At 40.7% G+C, this 24,509-nt stretch overlaps 1 protein-coding gene across 1 annotated transcript in view; it reads left to right on the forward strand.

Annotated features, from left to right (window-relative positions):
* Positions 1 to 24,509, forward strand: part of LOC307124412 (uncharacterized protein) — a 57,081-nt gene that overhangs the window by 1,351 nt on the left and 31,221 nt on the right. Inside the window, exons 2-6 of the mRNA XM_079813586.1 lie at positions 725 to 1,069; positions 1,163 to 1,519; positions 6,406 to 6,507; positions 11,175 to 11,516; positions 14,784 to 15,119. Coding sequence (XP_079669712.1) covers positions 725 to 1,069; positions 1,163 to 1,519; positions 6,406 to 6,507; positions 11,175 to 11,516; positions 14,784 to 15,119 — 1,482 coding nt within the window. The remainder of the gene's footprint in view (positions 1 to 724; positions 1,070 to 1,162; positions 1,520 to 6,405; positions 6,508 to 11,174; positions 11,517 to 14,783; positions 15,120 to 24,509) is intronic.

Raw genomic sequence — 24,509 nt, forward strand, 5'->3', positions numbered from 1 at the left:
AGTTTTGTACTGCTTGTGGTTTTTGGTGTAAAGCTATTCAATTTGTTTTTCTTTTCTTTGGTTTCCCCTTTTGTCCTGTGTAAGGTCCTTGGACCTTTTCGTGTTGTTTGTTTTATTTTTGAATTGGGAACAGGTTAGGGGTCCTGCACATTGTTGCCACACGTAGACCTTAACCCTGTGTATAGTAACATCAGAAGTGTTGCCACCCGTTGTAAGTTTTTGTTTTAGTTAGCGTAGGTAGGGTTTTTTTTGTTCTTGTATTTTTGTTTCTAGTAAGCTTTTCCTATCTTTAGTAAGTTGGTCCTTTTGGTGTTCCTTGTTTCCTTTTTGTTGGCAACACTCTGGTTCCCTTTTCACCCCTTTTATTTGTTCTTCCCCTTTTTGATGGACTGTAAATATGTAAATGTTTATCCATCTTCAGTAAAGCTTTACTACTTATTATGCTCCAAGCTTTGTTGGTGGTCTGCTTAAGTCTTCTGTTCTCTGTGTACTACGAGTTGTTCTAGTTTATGTTTGTCCCTCTGATACCTCTAGACTAATTGGGACGTAACCCACATGTTTTTTTTTTTTTTTTTTAAGAAATTTCTACTTTTTTAGATTTGTATGAATGAACTGACAGATATGCTTGTTCATGTCATCGAAGATGAGGATTATCAATCAATGTATCAATTTAATCTACGGGAAACTACACAAGCTTTATTTAATTTCTCTCTGTTTGTTTCAGGGTTCACTGTGCACGGTCCCTCTGCTCCTCTGGTTGCTCCTCTGGGATCTTCAGTGGTTTTGTCCTGTTATGTTGATAAACCTTTACCAATGGAGGATCTGGAGGTGGAATGGAAAATAACAGACTCAGAGACTCTGGTTCATCTGTATCAAGATGGTGAGAGTCGACCAGAGGTCCAGCAGCAGGATTATCAAGATAGAGCTCATTTCTTTACTGATCAGATTCAACATGGAAACTTCTCCCTCCGTCTGGACAATCTTAGAGCTGGAGATGAGGGAAAATACACATGTAAAGTTTACAGTCAGCAGGATTCTGGAGAGACTGAGGTTCAGATAAAATATGTTGGTGAGTGTGGATCACGAGTTCCTTTAATTTTTTTTATATGATTTTACAAGTTTACATCTCATGTTGTGATATTAACACGGTTTGCTCTTTCAGAGCGTCTGCTAGTATCAGGATCGAGTCGCTCCATATCTGCGTCTGTGGGTGAGGACGTCACTCTGAACTGCTCTGTAGACTCTCACATCACACCTGAACACTTTGAAGAGGTTTCATGGAAGAAAACAGACGGAGATGATGATATTCTGGTTCTGCTCTACCAAGACAACAAGACTTTACCAGGTTCATCAGATGAGCGATACAGAGACAGAGTTGAGTTCTTCGCTGATGAAATCCCCAAAGGAAACTTCTCTCTCAGACTGAAGAGTGTCAGAACTGAAGACAAAGGAGTTTACATGTGTCAAGTGTTTGCTGGAAGACTTTCAGCCAATGCAACCGTAGAACTGGAGAGACTGGGTGAGTCAGAAATATGAACAACATGCCACTGTTAGAGCTTAAACTAATACACAATTTAATTTAGTTATTAATTTACATTCAGTTATTCATAAAGTAAATTATGAATCTGCGTTTTACAACAACGTGATTCTGAGGTGACACTTTACAATACACATGCACTAATATGCAATAATTCATGCTAAACTAATGCAAAGATCATCTTGAGTTAATGTATGATTTATGAAGGTCTAAGCCATTCATTAATGATTGCAACATCAGCAACTAATATAGAGTCTGATTAAGTCATATTTAAATTGCTATTAATTAAATGTCATAATTTAATAAATGTCATTTGAACTTTATTAAACAAAAACGAAAGAGCATAATCCATCATCACGATAATTCAACACGAGAAAGGCAACGTAACAGCATGTTGAACACAAACAACACCAGACAATGAGGAACTGAGGCCGTTATATTCACATGAACTAATGAAGGACTATGGTGGCCGAGAAGTGCAAACCAAAATCACAATTACAAAAACAAAATAAATTCAAAAACAACAACAAATTATAAATCCTAAATAAATATTTATAAGCCCCAGTTCTTAAAAAAACCCACTGCTGACCAAAGGTCATACTGAAGCGTCATTTGTCATTTTAAAATGCTCTCTGTCCACACTAGCATAGCATTATCAAGCGTTTCCCAAAAGTTTCTTGTCCACACTGAAACGTCGGAAAACGCTAAATTCACTTTACTGTGCATGCGTTAAACCTCATAAAAGCTCACGAGATGACAGACAGAACAAGATATTATCAAGGTATCACACAATTCTTCTGGCAGGATCATTTTATTAAGCAACATATCTCACTTTTCACTGATGCGTCCAAGCCGCACTCACTCACCATTATATGTTTGGTCTAAAAACACAACTGCTCATGTTTTGCCACAGGACAGCAATTGCAAGTAAATATTGTGTCATCTTTGCAGGACTGTGATATGAAGAGTGCGCAAAGTAACATATTTTATACATAGCACATAGGGTGTCCATTTCCATAACACCAAAAAAGAGGACACTGCGGAATTTAGTGAGGCAAGAATAATTGCATAGGACTCTGTTGTACTCACAACTACAATACAATTTTGTCCATTTATATCAATGGTATCATGATACAGTGATTCTGAAAAAGCCTACTCTATTGATTGCCAGACAATTTGATCTACGCTTCTTGATGTAGACCTATGTGTAACAGAAGAGGCAAAAAAGTGTTCTCAGTATTTGTATTTATTCAAGATATTGTGATTGCAAGACGGATTCCTCTCAGTGGTCAGTTTTCGAAACATACAAAGTGCACAGTTCCTGAAAACATAACATTTCTAGACTTCTGGAAATAACAGCAATGCACAAATAAACAAATAATGAATGTGAAAATAAATAAATAAATAAATACACATTTCAATTCTTAACAAAGAAGTTCTCCCTCTGCAGCATTTCATGTATTTATTCATTTATTTTCCGCATTCATATTTGTTTGTTTATGTATTTGTCATTTACAGAAGTCCAGAAATTTTCTGTTTTCTGATTATTTGGTTATGTATTTCTGTATGACTGGTGATGCTTGACTGCATGATTATGATAGATTCTGTCATCCTGAGGTGATGTTGCTTCTTGAAAAAAAGACCTAAGGGAAGACGTAGCCTATCTGGGGCTTTATTTGACACCGCTTTCAGCCAATCATTTGTTTGACCAGAGATCTTAGACGTTATGCTGCTGCGCCCCGATAAATATTCTAGAGTGGGGTTTTATAGGCTGATTCAGCGCAACTCCAAAAAGGAGGACAAATGAGTTTCCAGCTTGAGCCTGTGCTGGAAGCCGGTCAGGGAGCTTAAAATCCGGACTGTCCGGACAAAATCCGGACATATGGCCACCCTAACAGCACATAACAGGCACAATATAGCGGTATAAACGTATCTATTGGTACAATATGCGTCACATGACTAAACATGCATCATTGTTTTCAAATACCTCACAGCCCACACTACAAACGTGAACATGGGATTTTCCAATTTGTTCGCTTTGAAGAGTGTTTTCAAAAAGCTACGTTTTCATTGACTTGAGAAAAAAAGGTTTTCAAACGAAAACGTATTAGTGTGGACATGGCCAGAAGCGGTGTTAAAGTTAATGAGATAATTAAGTGATGATTGACCATTAGTGGTGAACACCTGATGATAATGAGCAGAATCACTGAAGGAAAGAGGAACACAAACTACAACTGACTTCAGCCAGAGCCTTAGATGAAATCAACTAAAGATAAAAAGACTAAAGATTAAATCTCTGAAGATCTCAGCAGAGGGGGATAAAACAACTCCACAAACAGCATTACAGCTTCACACATTACTGACCACATTGACTTTATTTCTGGCAGACCTCTACAGACGCTCTTTAGATGGTTTAGGTGTTGATGTTTTATTGAGAATAAAATAAAACAGTAAACAGTTTTTCCTTTAGTTGGGCAGTTTGACTCTTGGCTTTTTATGTCAGTTTGTGGTCTTTGTAATAGTGTTTACTGAAACATCATTTGTTGAAAAAAAATCCAGAAACAAAGATGATCAGATGATTTAGTTTTCAGCATCATAAAGTAGAATATTTCACTAATCTTAATGACCAAAAGTGGTTATTAGTTATTAATAGATTATATTGACCAACAATACTTTAGTGCCAAAAACATTTTCAATAAAACATCAACATCTAAACCTCTGTTAATTCACAGTAAGTTCTCAATTCAATGAATGTAGTGCTATAATCAGCAAATTGGGTGCAGGTGTTTACAACCTGAAGAGCAGCAGCATAGAGGGAAAACATGAAGGAAAATGTCTCTAATTAGCCTGGTTAAAACCAGACCATTCTCTGTAGTAGCTGAGTTATGGTCTGGCAAAGCTTCATAGACAAATCATTTCCAAAGGGGCGTCACCAACGGACGTCGCTCAAATGCCTCTGGGCGCAATTGAATAGACCTAAAACCAATCAGAGCGATGAGGGAGATGACGTATGCAGAGCGACGGAGAAACATCTGACTGGCCGTTTCTCAATATGCGTTCTTGTCTGTACTTGTGTCCTCAAATAGGAAATGTCCCCGGTTTCCATTTCAGAAATCTGGTCACCTTACCTAAACCACATATTAATGTTTAGTATATTATTTTTTGAATGTAAACGAAAAGAGGCAGGGTATTTTATACTTCATTTTATTATAAATATATAAGATAATCAATGTAGGCCTAGCTACGCGTTGCCTGAACCACATTTGTGTGGCTATTATGTTTAAGATTTTTTTTTTTTAATGAAATGAGGCAGTGGTGTTTTATGACATATTTCATACGCGAACTTCTGAATTGAGTCCGTGACTTGCCAAGTTTGACTCCAGAGAACCAACTCCCGAGGACGGGAGGACATAGTCCGCCTACTCTGCTAATGGACAAGCAGCGTTCTTGACAGTATCACTAAAACGAAATGTATGATAAAACACTACTCTGCCTCTTTTCATTTTCATTAAAAAAAATATTAAACATATTATAGCCACACAAATGTAGTGCAGGCAATGCATGTATATAAAACGAAATATAAAAAAACGGCCTCTTTTACACAAAAAAAAATAAATAATACATTAATATGTGTGCATATATAGGCAATGATTACCACTGTAATAAAATGAAATCTGACATTTAACAAAAAGAGACTGGGTTGTCATTTTATGTGTGATCAATAACCATTATAAAAGTATAAGTAAAAGGTATAAGAAGCTATACAAGAAATAAAGCAATTCAGTCAAACAAAGTCAGCGCTAGGAGACTACAATGGTAAAATGTTTATTAGCTTAAAAATATAAAGTTATGAAACTTCACTTTGACCTCAGACAAAACGATCTGTCAGGGAACAAATTATAGATTAATGAGAGCAAAGATCAGCCGTTAGATCTACACAAGACGAATCATATCTTCTGTTTAACCACTACAGAGACATCAGAGCCAGCGGCAGGCGGCAGAAGGGCTGGCCGAGTTAAGGCTGCTCTCGCCGGGGTTAACGAGCGTTGAGCGCCGCTGAATCACTGGAGCTCACAACTCCGAAAACGGCAGATCAAATTTTCAAAAAGGCGCTCTCTTTATAAATAAACCACAGATTTGAGCTTTAAACAACTACATTCTCGCCTGAAAAGGACTTACAACTTTATTTTATGAAACATTAACACTACCAGAGGACTCTCGCTAAGACCCATTCTTTTAGCCACCAAGGGGCAAAAGCTGGTATCAGACTTTTGCCGAATCCAGTCGGTAAGACAGAGATAACATCTTTTTTAGATATGAAGGCTTCTTGTGGTGTTCTTTGCTCAGGTTTTAACGAAAAGGAAAAGTTTAAATCGCTTAAAACAGACGCGACAGCTGATTTGAACGAGTGATGTTCCATGGCGGCATCCATCTTTGTAATCTACGAAATCTGCTTCACCGTCGCTGCACTGTCGTCATCGTGTAAAGCCCGCCTCAATGTTTCTGATTGGTGCCGCGATTTCGAGGGTTTAGAAATGGGGTTTGTATGGGCTCTTTGCCAGACTACTTGCAGAGCACATCTAAATTTGCCGGAAGTTGTCCGGTTTTCCCAGGCTAGTCTCTAATGTCTTGTGTGAAAAAATATTTTTTCGGTCAAGTTTGCTGCTTGGCCAAAGATATAGTAGTTTGTACATGTTATCAGTGTTGTTGTGTAGTAGACAGTTTCAACCCGGTTTTTAGCATTATAATCCTGAATGCACACACTAGAAGATTTGTCCGGACCACGAGACACACACCTGTCGATTTTAGTGTGTACACAGAGAATTGCACAATAATAACATTGTCCAATAACTGTCTGTGTTTTACAGGTTTCTCTGTTTTACACATAATGGTGTTGATTCTCTGTATTTCTGCTTCTGGATCTGCACTTCTGCTCTGCTGTCTGATCTACTGCAGATCACCTGATAAAGGTATGAATATAACAGGAAAACATTTTTGATTGCTGTAATTGTAATTCAGTGGAAAATAAATCTAAACCTAATAATAATAATAATCAATATAATAATGTTTATTGAGTGTGTAAGGCTGGTAAATCAAATGGCTGTTGATGCTTTTACAAAATAGTGGATTTTCCTATATGGAAATATTTACAGTATAGAAAAAATCAAGAATTTATTAGTGTGATAGATAATTCATTTGAGTTATTAGTTATTCATATGTGGAGAAAAACAACAAGTTGTAATAAGATAAATTAAAGATAAAATAAATAAAAAAAATTGCTGGTAGCAGCTCTGAAAGTATTGTTGAATTAAATCATACAATTTGTAACAAAGGTATCCATAAAGCACTGAGTTACTTCTAGCTAAACTCAGGAACATGTAGTACATATAGAGCGATTGCTCGTCAGTATTATGTACGGTAATAAGAAACCTTGTTAGATGACTCAATTATTTTCTTTGTTTGAATATTTTTGTGAATTGTATGCGATTTTATTGTGGTTCTGATGGCATCAATCAGTGTCATTTTGCTGTGACTCTAGATTCATTAGTTGCATCGCATTTACAGCATAAATGAGCTGCTATGAGCATAGAGTGCTGATTTCTAATCGTGACCTTTGTGCAGCAGAGACACTGAAATTGATATGAATAGGAATGTTAACAGCCCACATAGCAATGTTTTTCTGTCCGAGCTCCGGTCCACAGAGCCCCTTTTCCTTCGGCCCACATACCATAAAGAATGACGGCCCTGGAGTGGCCCTGATCTGGATTAAAGACAAGGGCTACACATGGGCCATAACTGGCCCTAGTCTCAGCCAATTACTGACCCTGCACTGGGCCTGAATGGGTTTTTAGTGTTGGTACTGATTCTCAGCCTTAAGTAAACCAAAAACCCCAAAACTGAGCCTTATCTACACTGAAAAACTATTGTAAAAAAAAGATCAATGAATTTCAGCTACAGTGCCAAACAAAACCTGTAAAATTAAATTATCCTAATTTAAATAAAGTGCAAAAAACAATTACAGAAATGTTATTTCACAGGTATATACTGAATTAACTGCATGAATTAATGTAACTATATGTCACTGCATCAGCAACTACAGTTATGCCTCTAAAATAAACATACAGCATAACAGCAACGTTTTCTGGCCCATCCTGGACTGAAGCACAGACTCTACTCTTCAGCACAATGGTGACCCACAAAACAGACGATACAGAAACCCTTTAAATCCCAACAGAACATTAAACACTAACAGGTCTCAGCATCTTCACTTATTATAATCCAGACTTTACTTCTTTCATACTAAAGTTCTTATTGATAATTAACCAAAGGTTTAGATGTTGGTGTTTTTTTTAAAGTAATAAAGTTTGATAAAGAGTGTTTGCTTTAGTTGGGCTCTTGACCCTTGACTTTTAACAGTAGTTTTTCTAGTCATCATTTACTGGCCATCATTTAGGGAGCTTTCCCATCTCTAGTTCGGTTCATTTGATCCGAACCAAGGGCAAACAATTAAACATTGTAGCATTTTTCAGCTTTTTTGGTTCCTTTTCACACCACACTGATTGCTTTGGTCCGAACCGGTTGAAACAAACCAAAATGCAGTCACATGACAACATCCACATTCCTCATTGGCCATGGCGTATTTCCTAAACTGCGACTGCGCGGGCTGGTTTGGTCCCTGGCCATAATCTATTACATTGTTTGTATACACCACAATATGCAAACAATACATTTCTCAAACATTACATTTCACAACGTTCTAATGCACTGCAAACGGTGAGCGAATCACTTCAAGCGGAGATCGCGCTGTTCTTGTGAGTTTTTGAAAGTTGGGACCTAATATGGTCATCAGACCTCATTTCTATGAGGCTCCGCCCCTCCTCACTACTCCAAGTTTGTCCGCGAGCTGTCATGCTAAAGTGCAAACTGTCAACAAACACTTCCTCATCCCATAATGCACAGCGCAGCTGACTACGGCAGCTGGTTCAGTCCAAAAATGATCAGTACTTTTTGCAGTGTGTTCGAGGTCGGATCACGTTCTCACCACAAACGAACCGCTCCAGAGTTCGTTTGAAAGCGTACGGACACCACCTCTTCAAGGAGGTCCTGGTCCGCTTGTTTGGTCTGCTTTTGGTGCGCACCCGAGTGTGATTGCTGCTTTCACACCTGACCAAACGAACCGCACCAAAGGGGAAAATCAACTCTAGTACGATTCAACGAACTAAATGAGGCAAGTGTGAAGGCACCCTTAGATAGTCATCATTTGGTGGCCTGATACCAGAATCCAACCTGTGATTTAAATTATTTAATATTGGTTAATTTCTCATGCCAATACTAGTCAAGTCACCTTCATTTCTATAGCGCTTTTCACAACACGGATGCTTCAAAGCAGCTTTACAGTGATAATAGGAAATTAACTTTGTTTTGGACGAAAAGCTAAAGTACGTTTTTATTGATTCATTTCTGTTGTAAAAACGGATTAGTTATTTAATTTGGCCCCATGTAAACTACACCATCTTCAACTAAAACAGAAAACCCCCAATGTGTACTAGTGCAGAAATTCTTGCAGTGCTGTAATACTCTGTAACATTTTATGAAGTCATTGTGCAGAAAATGAAGGATCATGTAGGCTCACACACATCAAGAATCAGTGTATGAATCTCAGCAATGGTGACAATCATAAAATATTCAACTCTGAACATCACAAAACGAGCTACTAAAGTCACAATGTTGATTGTCACCATTGTTGATATTCATATGTTGGTTCTTGATGTCTGTGCACCTAAAAAAGACTTAAAACGTTTTCTGTATAATAACTTAAATGCCACAAGTCTACTGTCAATCATGTGAAATTAATTGCTAATGTACTCAGAGATTTGATTTTAAGTATCAGGGAATCAGGCCACTACATGACGATGATATAATCACCAATAACATCTGATGAGATTTTCTCCTGCATTTCTTTGCCTTAACAAGCATATATCAGAAACACAGTTAAAGCAGCAAAAGATAAATGTTAAAGTCAAGGATCAAGAGTCCAACTAAAGTAAACACTGATCACCATAATGGTGATTTATTATTTTATTTCATTTTTTCAATAAGACATCAACATCTAATCCTCTCAATAAGACATTTTATTTAAAATAAAGTCAAACTGGATTGTACTAAGTGAATATACTGAGATATTGAGAGATCTAAAGTGTTTAATTAGTAAACTAAATTAACCATATAACCTAAATTACTGATCTGCCACATTGTCACTGTATGATAATTTAAATGAGCTGATGACATCACCACTTTCTCCAGAGCGGCTGTACAGCCGAATCAAATTGTGTCATTATTTTCCTGTTTAACACTGTGAAGCTGCTTTGAAACAATCTGCATTGTAAAAAGCGCTATATAAATAAAGTTGACTTGATTTGACTTAATGTTCTATTGCTGCCAGTCATATGAATTAATTCAGGAAATGCTTGTAAAATATTTCTGTTAAACTTTTTTTAGCTTTATTTAAATTGGTATATTTTACAGTTTTTTTTATGATAAGTAGTGAGAAAGGAAAGAAATATCCCTGAATAAAGGTTTGAATTTTGGTTCCTGTAATAACTTGAGAGAGATCTGAGAATTAAAGGTTGATCAGCAGCAAGCAGTTCAATCAACCGCTTCACAGGTGGACTCCACCTGTACAAACAACAGCTTTTTCTTTGCTGCTTTTAAATATTCAGAAATAACTTTTAAATCTTACTCTAAAACAGTTCCTCACACAAAGCATCACATCCCGAAGATTTGGATTAAATGATCACAGAAATTTTAATCAATTCAATATTTCAAATTGTTTAAAATTGAATCTTTGAAATGCCAAATCATAACAGATGAAACATTTATAATTTCAAATGAAGTAAATTGTAAATCAATGAAGTAAACTCAAGGTCACACTCCTGATTTGGAGCAGATGGTCACTGGACTGATCTGGGTCACACTCCTCCCACCAATAATCGGCCCTCATGTTGTTTGTCGTGATCCATGAGTGCCATCATTAGTTTGCCACACACGGCCCAGCTCTGGCTGACAGGATGCATGCCATTGCCAACAGGAGGCCAGCAGTGCCAGTTTGAGGCCACATTCGGGCCAAGCTTGCTTGCTATGTGGGAGAGAGCTCTCTCCAGGTACAGATAGTTCAGGGATAGATGTCAGTGTTACTCATTCACACTTCTGTGTCCAATAACTGCCTATAAACAACCCAGGTCACATTACTCTAGTGTCAGTAATCAAAGTGGCTTACTGAGTGGCTCTTTTAACTAATGATATCTTTTTGTGTCTGGGTTATGCTTCAAATGTATGCAAATTAGTAGAGACAAAATGTGTTGACTACCAATGAGAGAGCAGCTGATGATCTGACATTCGATGCACTTCTGTACCACAGCAGAGTAAGATAAACTACCAACAACCAAAAGCACAGACTCCAGTGATGTACTCTATATCACTATCAGTGTAAATGCCTCATTCATGTTCACAAATGTTTATGGTCTTGTGTTTGACAATAATCTGATCACACACAAAAAAGGATGGATGGATGATAGTGGAGTTATTTTGACTTACCATTTATTTTACGTTAGAAATTAAATGTCTTTTCCTTTTTCAGGTTTGATTGTGCAAAATTCTTATAAACGTGAAGTTAATTTGGGATCTTCAGTGGTTTTGCCCTGTCATGTTCCTCCAAACTTACTAACTGAAGATCTGAAGGTGGAATGGAGAAGAACAAGAAGAATCTCAACGACTCTGGTTCATCTGTATCAAGAAAGTCGACCAGAAAAACCACACAAAGATTATCATGAGAGAGCTCATTTCTTTACTGATCACATTAAACATGGAAACTGCTCCCTCCGTCTGGACAATCTGAGAGCTGAAGATGAGGGAGAATACACATGCAGAGTTTACAGCAAGAGGAAATGTGTGTTTTCAGCCAAGACAAATTTAGTTCTGAGTAAGTAAACAGTTAAAAATTAAATAATTTGTGAACATTATTTCCAAACAGGAAATAATTATATGAAATCTGAATATATTTGTAATCCTGAATGTGGTTATAATTCTGAATATATATTTATAACAATTTTTTTCTGGATTCATATTTATTTAAGATTGTATAATACAGTAATGTAAATGTTTTCATTCAGCACCTCTAAGAGCAGTTTGAAACATATCTTGGATAGTTAAAGGCATTAGATTCAAGATTTTCAAGATTCAAGAGTTTTATTTGTCACATACACAGTTATATACACAATATACAACTGGCAGTGAAATGTAAACAGGTCCGCTCCATGGACAGTGCAAATAACAGTTACAAGAAATTAAATAGAAATAGAATAAAGTTAGAATAAAAAGTATTAACATAAGTAGAATTATAAATAAATCAAGTAAAAGATAAAAATAGGAAATAAGATAAAAATAAAAATATAAAAAATATGTGGATGATAAGTGAGATAAACTGTAGACTTAAAAATAAGTGGTTAACATAAAATATATAATATGTATATATAAAGAAGTATAATGTGCAAGGTTTATTACAGGTTAAAGGCACAGTATGCAAGTTTCGCCGCTAGAGGTCGCTTATTTAAAACCAAAGGCATCATGGGAGTTGTAGTCTTGATTCTTCACCTCCACAGCCGATGGAAAGGAATCCAGGCTGAAACCATGCTCCTGCTTTAGTATTAGTGAATGTATTAGTTTAATTAACGCTACAGTGGTATGAAGCTGATGCTGAGAGCCCTTGAGAGTGAATGCTAATGAGAGAGACCGGCACGAAACACTGGCCTCTGAACTTTTATTATGCTCATGCTGCAGTCGAGTGTGTGGAAAGTTACATTATAACATTACTCTGTGCGTTCGCTCTGACTAAAACTAAATAAAAATTTGCTGTCAAAATTAACACTGCTTTTTACTTATGAATTTGTTTAATGCACAATTCTATATGCATATCAGTTGTTGTTGTTGGAGAAAATGTATAAAAACCTTTAGGTATATGAGCTGTTGGAGAAAAGTAAAAACGCACAAACGAAAAAAAATATCAATAGTACAAACTTTGACTGTGAACATAAGGTAACTACAAGTATTATGTGACTAAATCTCAACATAATTAATATATTATACTAGCCTGGGAAAACCCAGACAACTTCCGGCAAATTTAGATTTGCTCTGCAAGTAGTCTGGCAAAGAGTCCATTCAAACCCATTTCTAAACCCTAGAAATCGCGGCACCAATCAGAAACGTTGGGGCGAGCTTTACACGATGACGACAGCGCAGCGACGTTGAAGCAGATTTGCCGCTGCTGTGGAGCATCACTCGTTCGAATCAGCTATCGCGTCTGTTTTAAGCGATTTAAACTTCTCCTTTTCGTTAAAACCCGAGCAAAGAACAACACTCGAAGCCTTTATATCTAAAAAAGATGTTATCGCTGTTTTACCGACTGGATTCGGCAAAAGTCGTGTGGAAAAACGAATGGGTCTTAGCAAGAGTCCTCTGGTAGTGTTAATGTTTTACAAAATATAGTTTTAAGTCCTTTTCAGGCGTGAATGAAGTTGTTTAAAGCTCAAATCTGTGGTTTATTTATAAAGAGAGCGCCTTTTTTAAAATTTGATCTGCCGTTTTCGGAGTTGTGAGTTCCAGTGGTTCAGCGGCGCTCAATCGATCATTGAGCCCGCCGAGAGACGCCTTTCCTCGGCCAGTCCTTCTGCCGTCTGCCGCTGGCTCTGATGTCTCTGTAGTGGTTAAACCGTCTCGTCTTGTGTAGATCTAACGGCTGATCTTTGCTCTCATTAATCTATAATTTGTTCCTAGACAGATCGTTTTATCTGAGGGCAAAGTGAAGTTTCATAACTTTATATTTTTAAGATATTAAACTTTACCGTTGTAGTCTCCTAGCGCTGACTTTGACTGAATTGCTTTATTTATTGTATAGCTTCTTATACCTTTTACTTATACTTTTATAATTGCTATTGATGATCACACATAAACTGACATTTAACAAAAAGAGACTGGGTTGTGTTTTGTGTCATATTTAATTTATTACAGTGATAATCATAGCCTATATTATGTGTGTGTGTTTTTTTTAATGTAAACGAAACGAGGCTGGGTTTTTTATATTTCGTTTTGTTATAAACATGCATTGAAGATAATATGCATTGCGTGCACTACATATACAAATATATACTGAGTGATGCTGTCAAGAGCATAGTAGGCGGACTAGTGTCCTCCCGTCCTCGGGAGTTCGTTCTCCGGAGTCAAACTTGGTAAGTCACGGACGCAAGTCAGAAGTTTGCGTACGAAATATGTCATAAAACACCACTGTCTCATTTCATAAAAAAATAAAAATTAAACATAATAATAATAGCCACACGAATGTGGTTCAGGCAACGCGTAGCTAGGCCTACATTGGTTATCTTATATATTTATAATAAAACGAAGTATAAAACACCCTGCCTCTTTTTGTTTACATTTTAAAAATAATATATTAAACATTAATATGTGGTTTAGGTAAGGTGACCAGATTTCTGAAATGGAAACCGGGGACATTTCCTATTTGAGAACACAAGTACAGACAAGAACGCATATTGAGAAACGGCCAGTCAGATGTTTCTCCGTCGCTCTGCATACGTCATCTCCCTCATCGCTCTGATTGGTTTGAGGTCTATCCAATTGCGCCGAGAGGCATTTGAGCGTCGTCCGTTGGTGACGCCCCTTTGGAAATGATTTGTCTATGAAGCTTTGCTAGACCATAACTCAGTTACTACAGAGAATGGTCTGGTTTTAACCAGGCTAATATTATACACTATTATGTGATTAATTCTCAAAATCGTTAATCATGTGACTTTGGCAGTTTGATAAATGCTCCGCTGATTTGAAACAAAATAATTTGTAAAGGTTTCGATGCAGTGTTTCGAAATTGCCATCACTAATTAGAATATCATTTTAATAAAAACAGGATGACTAAATGACTGTTGCTAAATGACATGCAATTAATTGCAAAAGATATTGTATGATGGAGAAAGCTCTCTATGATTGTTAGCCACTTGACAATTTCTCTGGTTCACTCAAAACATATGCAGAGTGTTTGTTGTGTGTTTTTGTCTTGTGTAGTGATCTATATTTTTGCTTGTGAGGTGACCTTGTGTGTTATGAAAGGCGGCATTAAATAAAATGCATTATTATTGTTATTTTTCTTTTGTATTAATAGTTCTTCCACATTCCTTTATAGGATTCTTTGGGACTGGCAAGGTCGTTCCTCTGGGAGGTTCAGTGGTTTTGCCCTGTGAGGTTAGAATTAGAAAAGACTTGTTAGAGAAAAGTCTGAAGTTGGAATGGAGAAAAATAACCACAGACTCAGAGACTCTGGTTCATCTGTATGAAGGTGGTGAGAGTCGACAGCAGCAGGATTATCATGATAGAGCTCATTTCATTACTAAGAAGATTAAAGATGGAAACTTCTCCCTCCGTCTGAAGAAAGTGAGAGCTGGAGATGAGGGAAAATACACATGTAAGGTTTACAGTGACCAGAAATGTGTACATTCAACCAACAAAGAGTTGAAACTGGGTAAGTAAACTCTGCTGCTGTTGTAGCCCTGATCAATATGGTTTTAATTCATCAGTGTAGTTAGAATATGAAATAGTATTTCCAGATTTTTAAAAACATTAGTTTGATGCATTTAAATGATAAATATAATTGTCTGGGCTGGTCATATATCATTAATTATGTACATACTATAAATAATTTTGAAAGTACACCAGCTACATCTGATCATGTATTTATGCTTTATCAGCTGCACTGTGGGTTTGTGGTGCTGGGTTTGTAGACGTGTGTGTCTATGGAAAGTCCTACTAAATTAAAGAGCAGAAATAAATGAAATGTGTGTATATAAAAGCTATTAGCAGATAATGTCAGAAAAGAAATCCAAATTTGTGGAAGGAATTTGTGCTTTTGACCTCAGAAAAGTCTAAATTCAGTCCGCTCATTTGTAGTTCATGGATTTAACCAGCAGATTCTGCTTCATGATATCTCTGACAGGTATAGTTAATACTAGCCATGATGCGTGTAAGTAGTTTAATTAATGATTAATTATACTGACATTCTTTATCATTTAATTAGTCTTGACTAATTCACCACTGTAGTGCACAACACAATGCAAGACAGAAGTGCTCTGTCACTTGGTCTATTTCACAGCTCATTCATGTCTGTATAATAGTACATGCTTGCACAAAAATCCCAGACCTCCTTCACTCTGTCTGCTGAGTTTGTGCTTATGGTGTATCAGATCACTGTGCTGAAGACGCACCGCTCTTGAAATCTGTCCCCTAGTCTCATAAAACTACAACCGACTAAACCACAAAGCCCTGGGGATTCATTTATAACCATTGCGTCCGCACAAAACAGGCCCTGAAGAGGCGTCACCACTTCCAACGCTTAAGTTGTGATTTATAAAAAAACAAACTTGACGTGAAAATTTGCGCACCTGCACATAAACTCTGACCTGTGCGTACGGACATTTGAGACCGAGCAGTTTGGTCACACCGATGGTGAGCAGAGGGACTGACGGCAGATGAAGGAAAACCACTTTAAATCCTCATTATGAGCCCTAATCATAAATACTAGGGATGCACGATATTATTTTTTTTTACCGATAATTAAGTCCTTCTCATTACCGATAACCAATAAGTTCATGTTTTTATATTATAATTTCCATATTATCTGCAGTTTGTGCACCCAGGAGAATAGAAAATCTAAGATGCACTGATGAAACTGATATTTTAGTAGCTCTGGCCTAACTATAATGGCAAATATCAGTCCTAATTCTTCAAATGTTTTTATTTTTTGTGTAAGGCACCACAATACTTAGTAACAGAAAGTGTTTAACAGAACTATGACATAATTATGGTTTATCTGCACTTAACTCATTAACAACAAATTTATATTCAAGTATGTCATGCATAAAAAACTGCATATTAACCTTTAGTGCATGAGGATGATGCATAATACATCAAATACATGAATAAAATGCATTGCCATTTCATTTGTCAACCTCAAGAAACAAAAGGAAAAAAAAGTGCATCCTCAACCAAAGGGAAAAGGGCATTGTTGAGATTTCTCTGAAATTATATAGTTTAACAAAATAAATGTGAGGGATGAGGAAGGTATCTTTCAGTGTTTTTCAAACACATAATAGATCAAATGCATTGGTCATCAAGACTATGAAATCCATTACTTTGTCGTTTATGGCTTTAGCCTTTTCGCTGTCTTTGGAAATCTTTTTAAATGTTCAAATGCCAGTTGAAAGGGGATCGTCGCTCCGTGTTTTAGGCCGGATACACACTGCAAGCATGGCAGCGTCTCAGCTGCATGGCGTGTGCGTTTTTATTTCGGCTCACATGTTAACGCGCGTATCAGCATAAGCAAAATTTAATAGGAAAAGCTGTTTATAAGTTATTTTGATATATTAAATATTAATAAATGAGGGTTTGATGTTTTAAAGTCTCTAGGTTTTCACATAAATGCAGATATCAGTCATTTTTTTCAAATATTGCACCTGTCAATCCAGAACGAAATATTCTGTAGCCTATAGTTTGCTGTCAATACTGCCGACGTTGTCTTTGCTGTATCAGTAGGCTATATTTATGATGAACATGAAGTATAGGCCTTTCTGATATGCAAAGACATAGAAAACGCTACACCACGCGTGTCGCGTGAAAAATAGGCGTTGGTTGTATTTCTAGAATGCACGTGTTTTCGGCACGGCTCTAGTCACGCAGGAAGTATGCAAGCTCGGTCCGTGTACGTTTTGATAGTTTGTTTTCCAATTTGAAATGAAATATGCAGAAACAAGAAAACGGTCGTTTTTCGTTTGTAAAAAACCCCCCGGAAAAACCCGATTTGAGGTCTATTTTCGGGTAATGGATAGAAAACAGAAACACGACTTCAAATGTCGTTTTCCACATGTGGGCGGTCATTACACGGCCCTTTCAGCCGATTGGTGAATCAAATCTGAGACAGTGACGTCATCATCAGTTCATTCACCAAAATAACAGTCCTCTGCTGCTATATCAGAATATCGTCTTTCTTCTGTGTAACCTAAAGCGTATTTCACGTAAATATTTATTTCAGAAAAGTTAATCAGCAAGCAGACAGTTGTAATGCTGTTTGTTGTTTAATTGTTGCATTTTTAGCCTTACATTTTGGTAATAGGCCTAATTAATTAAGTAAAATAAATTTCACGCACATATAGGCTATTTATTCCTTTCATATAATTTAATCTATTTTATTTCCTTCACAGCGCAGCAGGTGCGTGATGATGATGAACTCTCATGTTCTGTTGTTTATTCTGCTATTGTTCATGTAAGCTAAAACTAAACCCCTGGGATTTTTTTTATGATTCACAGACACATATCAATTCTAATTTAATCTTGTCGGTTAAAGATGATCGTGTCAGTTAGGAGTCAGGGGGAAAACCCAGAAATTGATATTGAAAAGGCAGGCAACACAAATTTTCGTTATTTTACTAACCCAGTGTTTTGTATGTGAATGCTGTTGCAACTTGCACGTGAATATTACCACAGGAGTGAAGCACAAAGTTTTTAGCCTAGAAAGGAAATAATGGTCAGATAGCACTTTTTCATTCTGCTTTGCAATCTGGATCTGGTCACTCGATTTTCCGTGAACTTTAACAATAGGCCCAGTCCATTTTATCCCAATGGACATGGACATCTCGTTTCTTTTCCTAAATCTTCACTCACGTCCCCATTTTCGCAGGGGATTATAATCGTTTCTTCCTTTCGTTTGCTTATAATTAAGTCTATTAACTATTCACATCCTTTACTGTGGTAAAGTATAAAAAACACTGTAGGACGAATACCTTTTTACTTCAAATTTTATTTAACACAGTTTGTTCTTGTTATTAAACTTGGTTAGGCGCGTCAAGAATAGCGGTCTATTTGAATAGCGCATTTCACACACACACACACACACACACACACACACACACACACACGCCGCGGTGATTTTAGTTCCCTTTCGAAAGGGAACTCTCGCTGCGTCTAGCTGACGCTATGGGGAACGCCTCCAGCGTCACAGGTGTCTGAAGCTACTATCGAATCACGTCAATCCTATTGACCGACGACAACCCATGACGTCATCACTATGCGACCCGGAAGTATATAAGGGCGCTGTGCCAACACATACACATCTTTCTCGTCTTCAGGGACTGTCTGTAAAGCGGTAAATTCTACGGATCCTGGTAAAAGACTTTTGTACATTATGAAACGCACTGAGAAGAGGCAGAACTGCTTCAGGAAGTGTGCCGACCCGTGTCAGAGATTTCTGACACCGGAAGACACACACACTCTGTGTGTTTTTTGCTTGGGAGAAGAGCATGCACAAGCAGTTCTTGAGGGTTCTGCTTGTGCAAATTGTGAGAGGTTTCCGCTGCGAACTCTCCGCTCTCGTTTGGCCCTCTTCTCGAGGGAAGGGGGCGCTTCATCTGGCGCAACCGATGTGGGTTCCACTCTCGCTGAGGCGGAGCGGCTACGCACATCGTGGGGCTCCCAGATGGAGCTCGCCGATCGTCTGGAGAGAGGCGTTGTTCTCTCAGACGATCTAGCGGCTGACGAGAGTGAGCTGCAGGTCGACGTGGAGAATGGCAGTTCTCCGCGAAGCTCTGCAGCGAGTGCTCTTCTGGACGGGCAGGAGATGGCTGAGGAGGGTGGTAACAACAACCAGGATCAGCCTGGATCCTCTCAGCCACCCTGTCCCGCGTACGCTGAGCTGCTGGACACTGTGGAGCGCGCCGCGGGCAGGCTGAGGCTGCCTTGGCGGCGCGCTAGGGGAGAGATCGCACGTGGTAGACTCGACGATCGGTTTCTCCCCGGCCACAGCCCAGTACCTCAGGCGAGCCTTCCATTCCTCCCGGACCTCCATGATGAGGTCCGGGCGGCATGGAGGAACCCGTACTCCGCCCGCATCCACCGGCATCAGCGAGCTAGTTTCGCTGATGTCGAGGGGATGGCGGAGCACGGGTATGTGTCGATGCCCCCCATGGACGAGACGTTCGCGAACTATCTCGTCTCAGGGCGTGCATCGACACTGAGAGCTCCAACTCTGCCATCCCGACCGCTGAGGGCGACTGCGCGGTTGAATGGCAGAGCGTACGCGGCAGCAGGTCAGGCTGGTGCGACCCTGCACACGATGGCTGTGTTGCAGGCGTACCAGGCGGATCTGCTGGAAGACCTCGACCAGGGGGCGGGGCTGTCCCCTGAGGCGGTGGCTGAGTTGCGCCGCACCACAGACCTGGCTCTCCGGGCCACTAAACAAACCGCTGCCGCGATCGGGCGGTCGATGGCGGCGATGGTGGCCACGGAGAGGCACCTGTGGTTGAGCTTGGCTGACATCGGGGAGAAAGAAAAGAGCTTTCTCCTCGATTCACCAGTTTCGCCCTCTGAACTTTTTGGCACCTCCGTAGAGGCGGTGGTTGGGAAGTTCAGAGAGGCGAAGGCGCGCTCAGCCGCATTCAAAAACTGTATACCGCTGAGGTCTGCGTCCGCACCCAGGCAGGCGGGACCTGGTCCATCGCGGCTCGAGGGCCGTAGAATGGACCAGAGAGTGAGCGTCTCTTCCCGTGCCCCTCCTCCGTTGAGGAGTAGGACACAGAGGAGGCGCCAGTCCCGCAGGAAAAGGGATCTTAGGGAGGTGATCCAGGACAAGCGCTCCCGGCGTTGGTAATGGGTCACCTCCTTTGAGGGGATTTCAATCCTACCCTCTCCCTTTTCCTTTTTAAAAAAATGCCTTTTTAATGCAACATTTTAACATTCTATGTCTTTTAAATCCCAGGCGCTTCTTACATCAGGCCTGAGGCGGGCCTATGATGATTAGAACAGTGGTTCTGACGGCCCGCCGTAGCTTGGTTAGTGAGAGCGCCACTTTCAGGCATGCAAGGGCGGTAGAACATCGCGGTGATAGCTGCTTGGTGAGTCTTCGCTCTACGTGCCGCAGGTGAGAGTGGTAATTTTTTGTGTTGAAACACTAAAAAATGTGCTTCTTACAGAGACACCATTCCCTGTTGCAGTACGGGATTTTTCTGAGACGGAGCTAACTGAAGTTTTCCCCCTGTAGGTGGCTTATGTCAGCATCAGGTGCTGCTTGAGTATGTGTTGGCCTTCCCTTCTGCGATTGAGTTATCGCGGGGCTGGCCACCGCTCATGGTATCATAGTTTTGTATTAAGGCCTCCTCTCAGTGTGAGAGTGGTGTTTAGGCCGCCGATCTTTTCTATTGAAATGTTTGCGGGATACTAAGCGGTAGCACACCCTTCTGGGAGAATGGAGTGTTGTCTTTCTACCGCTTAGGGTTTTTTACTATATGCCTTCGGTAAGCCACCGCAGGTTAGAATAGTTTGTCTCCTTCAGAGTGTTTGTTAGAGACTGATGCCGGAGCTTCAGTTAGGCATTTGGCTTAGGCTATGTGGATGAGGGAGCTGCATTGCTGAGGCACTGTCACCTCTGGTCGTCACTTCGTGATTTTGAGTGTACCATCCCTGTGGTAGCCTCCTCTCACTTGAGAGTCGTTTTTGTCAAAGCAATAATAGTATTAGTCAGCCAGTGATCTAGCTGTCAAGGGTTTCATAGCAGTCAGTTAAACTTGCTACCAGGTGGTAGGCCTCACCAGGCCTCCTTGGAGGCGAGTTCCTGAGTTGGATACTCGGGGAGCTAGCATTGCTTGCTATCAGGTAGTAGGCCCCTTCAGGCCTCCTTGAGGGCGAGAGCCGAAAATAAGGCGTGAATTTGATATGGCTAGCCTGATGGCTATCAAGCGGTAGGCCTCATCAGGCCTCCGTGGAGACGAGCCCCTGGGGTCTTTTTTGTTACTCTCACATTGTGCAATGTGTTTGATATCAGTTGGCAGGCCTTTGAAGCTAGGCCTCGCTGGAGGAGCGCTCTGAGTCTCAGTCGCTTGACAGCTAGCACGGCTGAGGTAGTGCTAGCAGGTGGTAGGCCTCACTAGGCCTCCCTAGTAGGCTTGCTCTCAGATAGAAGGCCTCTTTAGGCCTCTCTTTTGAGGGTGAGCTTCCGGTAGAAGTTCCCGGGCAGCTAGCATAGCTTGCTATCTAGGTAGGCCTCACCAGGCCTCCTGGGAAGGCAAGTATCGATGCAGGGCATCGTGAAAAATAGCCCGGCTGGCTTTCAGGGTATAGGCTACAATAAGCCTCCTTGATGGTCGGCTGTTAGGTGGAAGGCCTCAGTCAGGCCTCCCGGGAGGCAAGTACCGATGTGTGGGCATCGGGAGTATTTTAGCCTGGCAGGCTACTCAGGTGGTAGGCCTTATCAGGCCTCCCTGAAGGCAGAAGAACCAGCCTAGCTGGCTATCAGGGTGTAAAGAGCCATTACGCTCCCCTGAGGGTCGGCTGCCAAGTAGGCCTCTATAGGCCTCTTGATCAGGCATATTATCAGTTGGAAGGCCTCGCTAAAAAGCAGGCCTCACTGGAGGAAGTACCGATAATCACATCGGGACAACTGGCCTGCCGGCTAGCAGGTTGCAGGCCTCATCAGGCCTCCCTGAAGGCCTGTTGTAGTGGAAGCAGGCTAAAATGGGTGGAAGGCTTTACAAAAGCTTCCCTGAAAAGGAGTTCCCAGGTCATGGTCACTAGATCAGTAGTATATATTGCTATCTGACAGTAGGCCTGTACCGGGCTTATCCCAGAGGCCGGTAGTAGGCCTTATTAGGCCTCCCTAAGGCGTTCTTGGGGCCCACTCACTTGAGAAACAGTTTGGAACGAAAAACAAACAGGTAGTAGGCCTCTCCAGGCCTCCCTAAAGACTGGCTATCAGGTTGTAGGCCTCAATAGGCCTCCCTTGAGGGCGAGTTCCTGAATCAGGATGCTCGGCTAGCCTGCGTAGCTTGACTGTCAGGTAGCAGGCCTTCATTTGGCCTCCTTGAGAAAACAAGTTCAGTTTTCCAGCCTTGACAGACAGCTTCAACTGTTATCAGGTGGCCCACGGGACCTCCCTAGATGTAACCTCAGCAGTAAGCATGCTTTGCTGGCAGGTGGTAGGCCTCTTTAGGCCTCCCTGAAGGTGAGCTCGAACGCTCTATAAGTTGGCATATATTGCTGTCAGGTAGTAGGCCTCTCTAGGCCTCCCTGAAGGTGAGCTTGAACGCTCTGTAAGTTGCCAGCATGGCGTGCTGTTAGGTAGTAGGCCTTTATAGGCCTCCCTGGGGGATAAACCTTTTATCAGGTAGTAGGCCCACCGGGCCTCCTTGAAGGCGAAGTTCCCGAGGTAGGCACTTCTTAGTTACCAGTTCTCTGTCTTAGAACTGGTCATAGTTGGCCTACAGCTGGAGGTTACCCGCCAGGCAGGCTCAGCTGCTCCCCTCACTGAGGGTCGTCTATGAGCACACAGCCGCCTGAGCCTGGTCAGACGGTTGTAGGCCTCTCGTGAGGCCTCCTTGTTAGATCAGTCCGTAGGCCTTTCCGGCCTCCTTATTGCTTTGAAACACAAGCACCTGATAGATCCTTGATTGAGCAGGCAGACTCCCCTCGCTAGCAAGGGTTGTAAAGCGCTATGCTGAGTATTGCTCTCTTGGATAACCCGTCTCTGAGTTCCGGGCTGAGTAGGACTGCCAGTTTTTCAGTCCCTTAGTTTGGATGCCTCCTGGGCACCATCCAGAGGCTCTGTCTCTGAACAGACAGGGTTGGCTAAACCGAAGTGTCCATAACTCTTAGGGCACCAGGTCAGGCCTCCCTGGTGGCATTCGGGAGAACTTGTTTCCCGAGTAGTGACTGGCCAGGGTTCCTTCGGGTCCCCTAGCCACATTCCCTTAAAGTAACCCCTTCTGTTGAAGTAGTGGTCTCGGGCCTTTGAGCAGTCTGGATAAGAACCTCACGCAGTTGCGTTAAGGTTCCGTCTAGATGTATAGCTTGGGCTATGACCGTAGGGAATGCTGTCGCTGACAGCCCAGTGTGACCTGAGGGAGTGGCTCAGGTTTTGTTCAGTTGAATTTACTTGTGTTGACAGTGGTCACTGCCACTAGGCAGACACTCCCCTCAGCATGGCGGCGTTGGTATATCGTTCCCCATAGCGTCAGCTAGACGCAGCGAGAGTTCCCTTTCGAAAGGGAACGTTCTAAGGTTACGTATGTAACCTCTGTTCCCTGAGAACAGGGAACGAACGCTGCGTCGCTTTGCCATGCTTCAGGGCCTATCTGCCATACAGTCCCTTCAGACGAGAAGATGTGTATGTGTTGGCACAGCGCCCTTATATACTTCCGGGTCGCATAGTGATGACGTCATGGGTTGTCGTCGGTCAATAGGATTGACGTGATTCGATAGTAGCTTCAGACACCTGTGACGCTGGAGGCGTTCCCCATAGCGTCAGCTAGACGCAGCGTTCGTTCCCTGTTCTCAGGGAACAGAGGTTACATACGTAACCTTAGAACGTTTTCTCTGGCAGTGAATAATCAAACATTGCCTAAATGTCTTGCCCTTGTGGAAGATAAAATCCGCCATTCCTCTCAAAGCGCAGAGCGTTATATGACGCATCTTTGCAGGGAAATAGTATGAATAAAATATTTTTCTAACTAATATTTAATTTTCTTATTTTCTTGAGGTAACGATTATTTACTGAAAATCGTTTAAAAATGTTTTATAGGCTGTGTTGTTTCACTGACGGAAGTGCTAAAATAAACACACATGCATATGGATGTTTCAGCCTCAAATGATTTCAAAATGTAGGCTATATATATCTGGCATAGACTGCAGTATTTAAAATAGCATAGGCTATATGCATTAGTTACATTCTCAATTTAATTTACAGAGCAATTCCTGCTAAGTTTTTAGTTTAACTAATACTATAGAAGAGGATTAGTGTGTGTCGCACTCGCAACAGACTCGCAACGGGGGCGTGGCATCACGATGGTGGCACTCCATCGTGATGTCGGTCAGCCGT

Source organism: Gobio gobio (genome assembly GCF_949357685.1).
Source record: "Gobio gobio genome assembly, chromosome: 1".
Classification (NCBI taxonomy): domain Eukaryota; kingdom Metazoa; phylum Chordata; class Actinopteri; order Cypriniformes; family Gobionidae; genus Gobio; species Gobio gobio.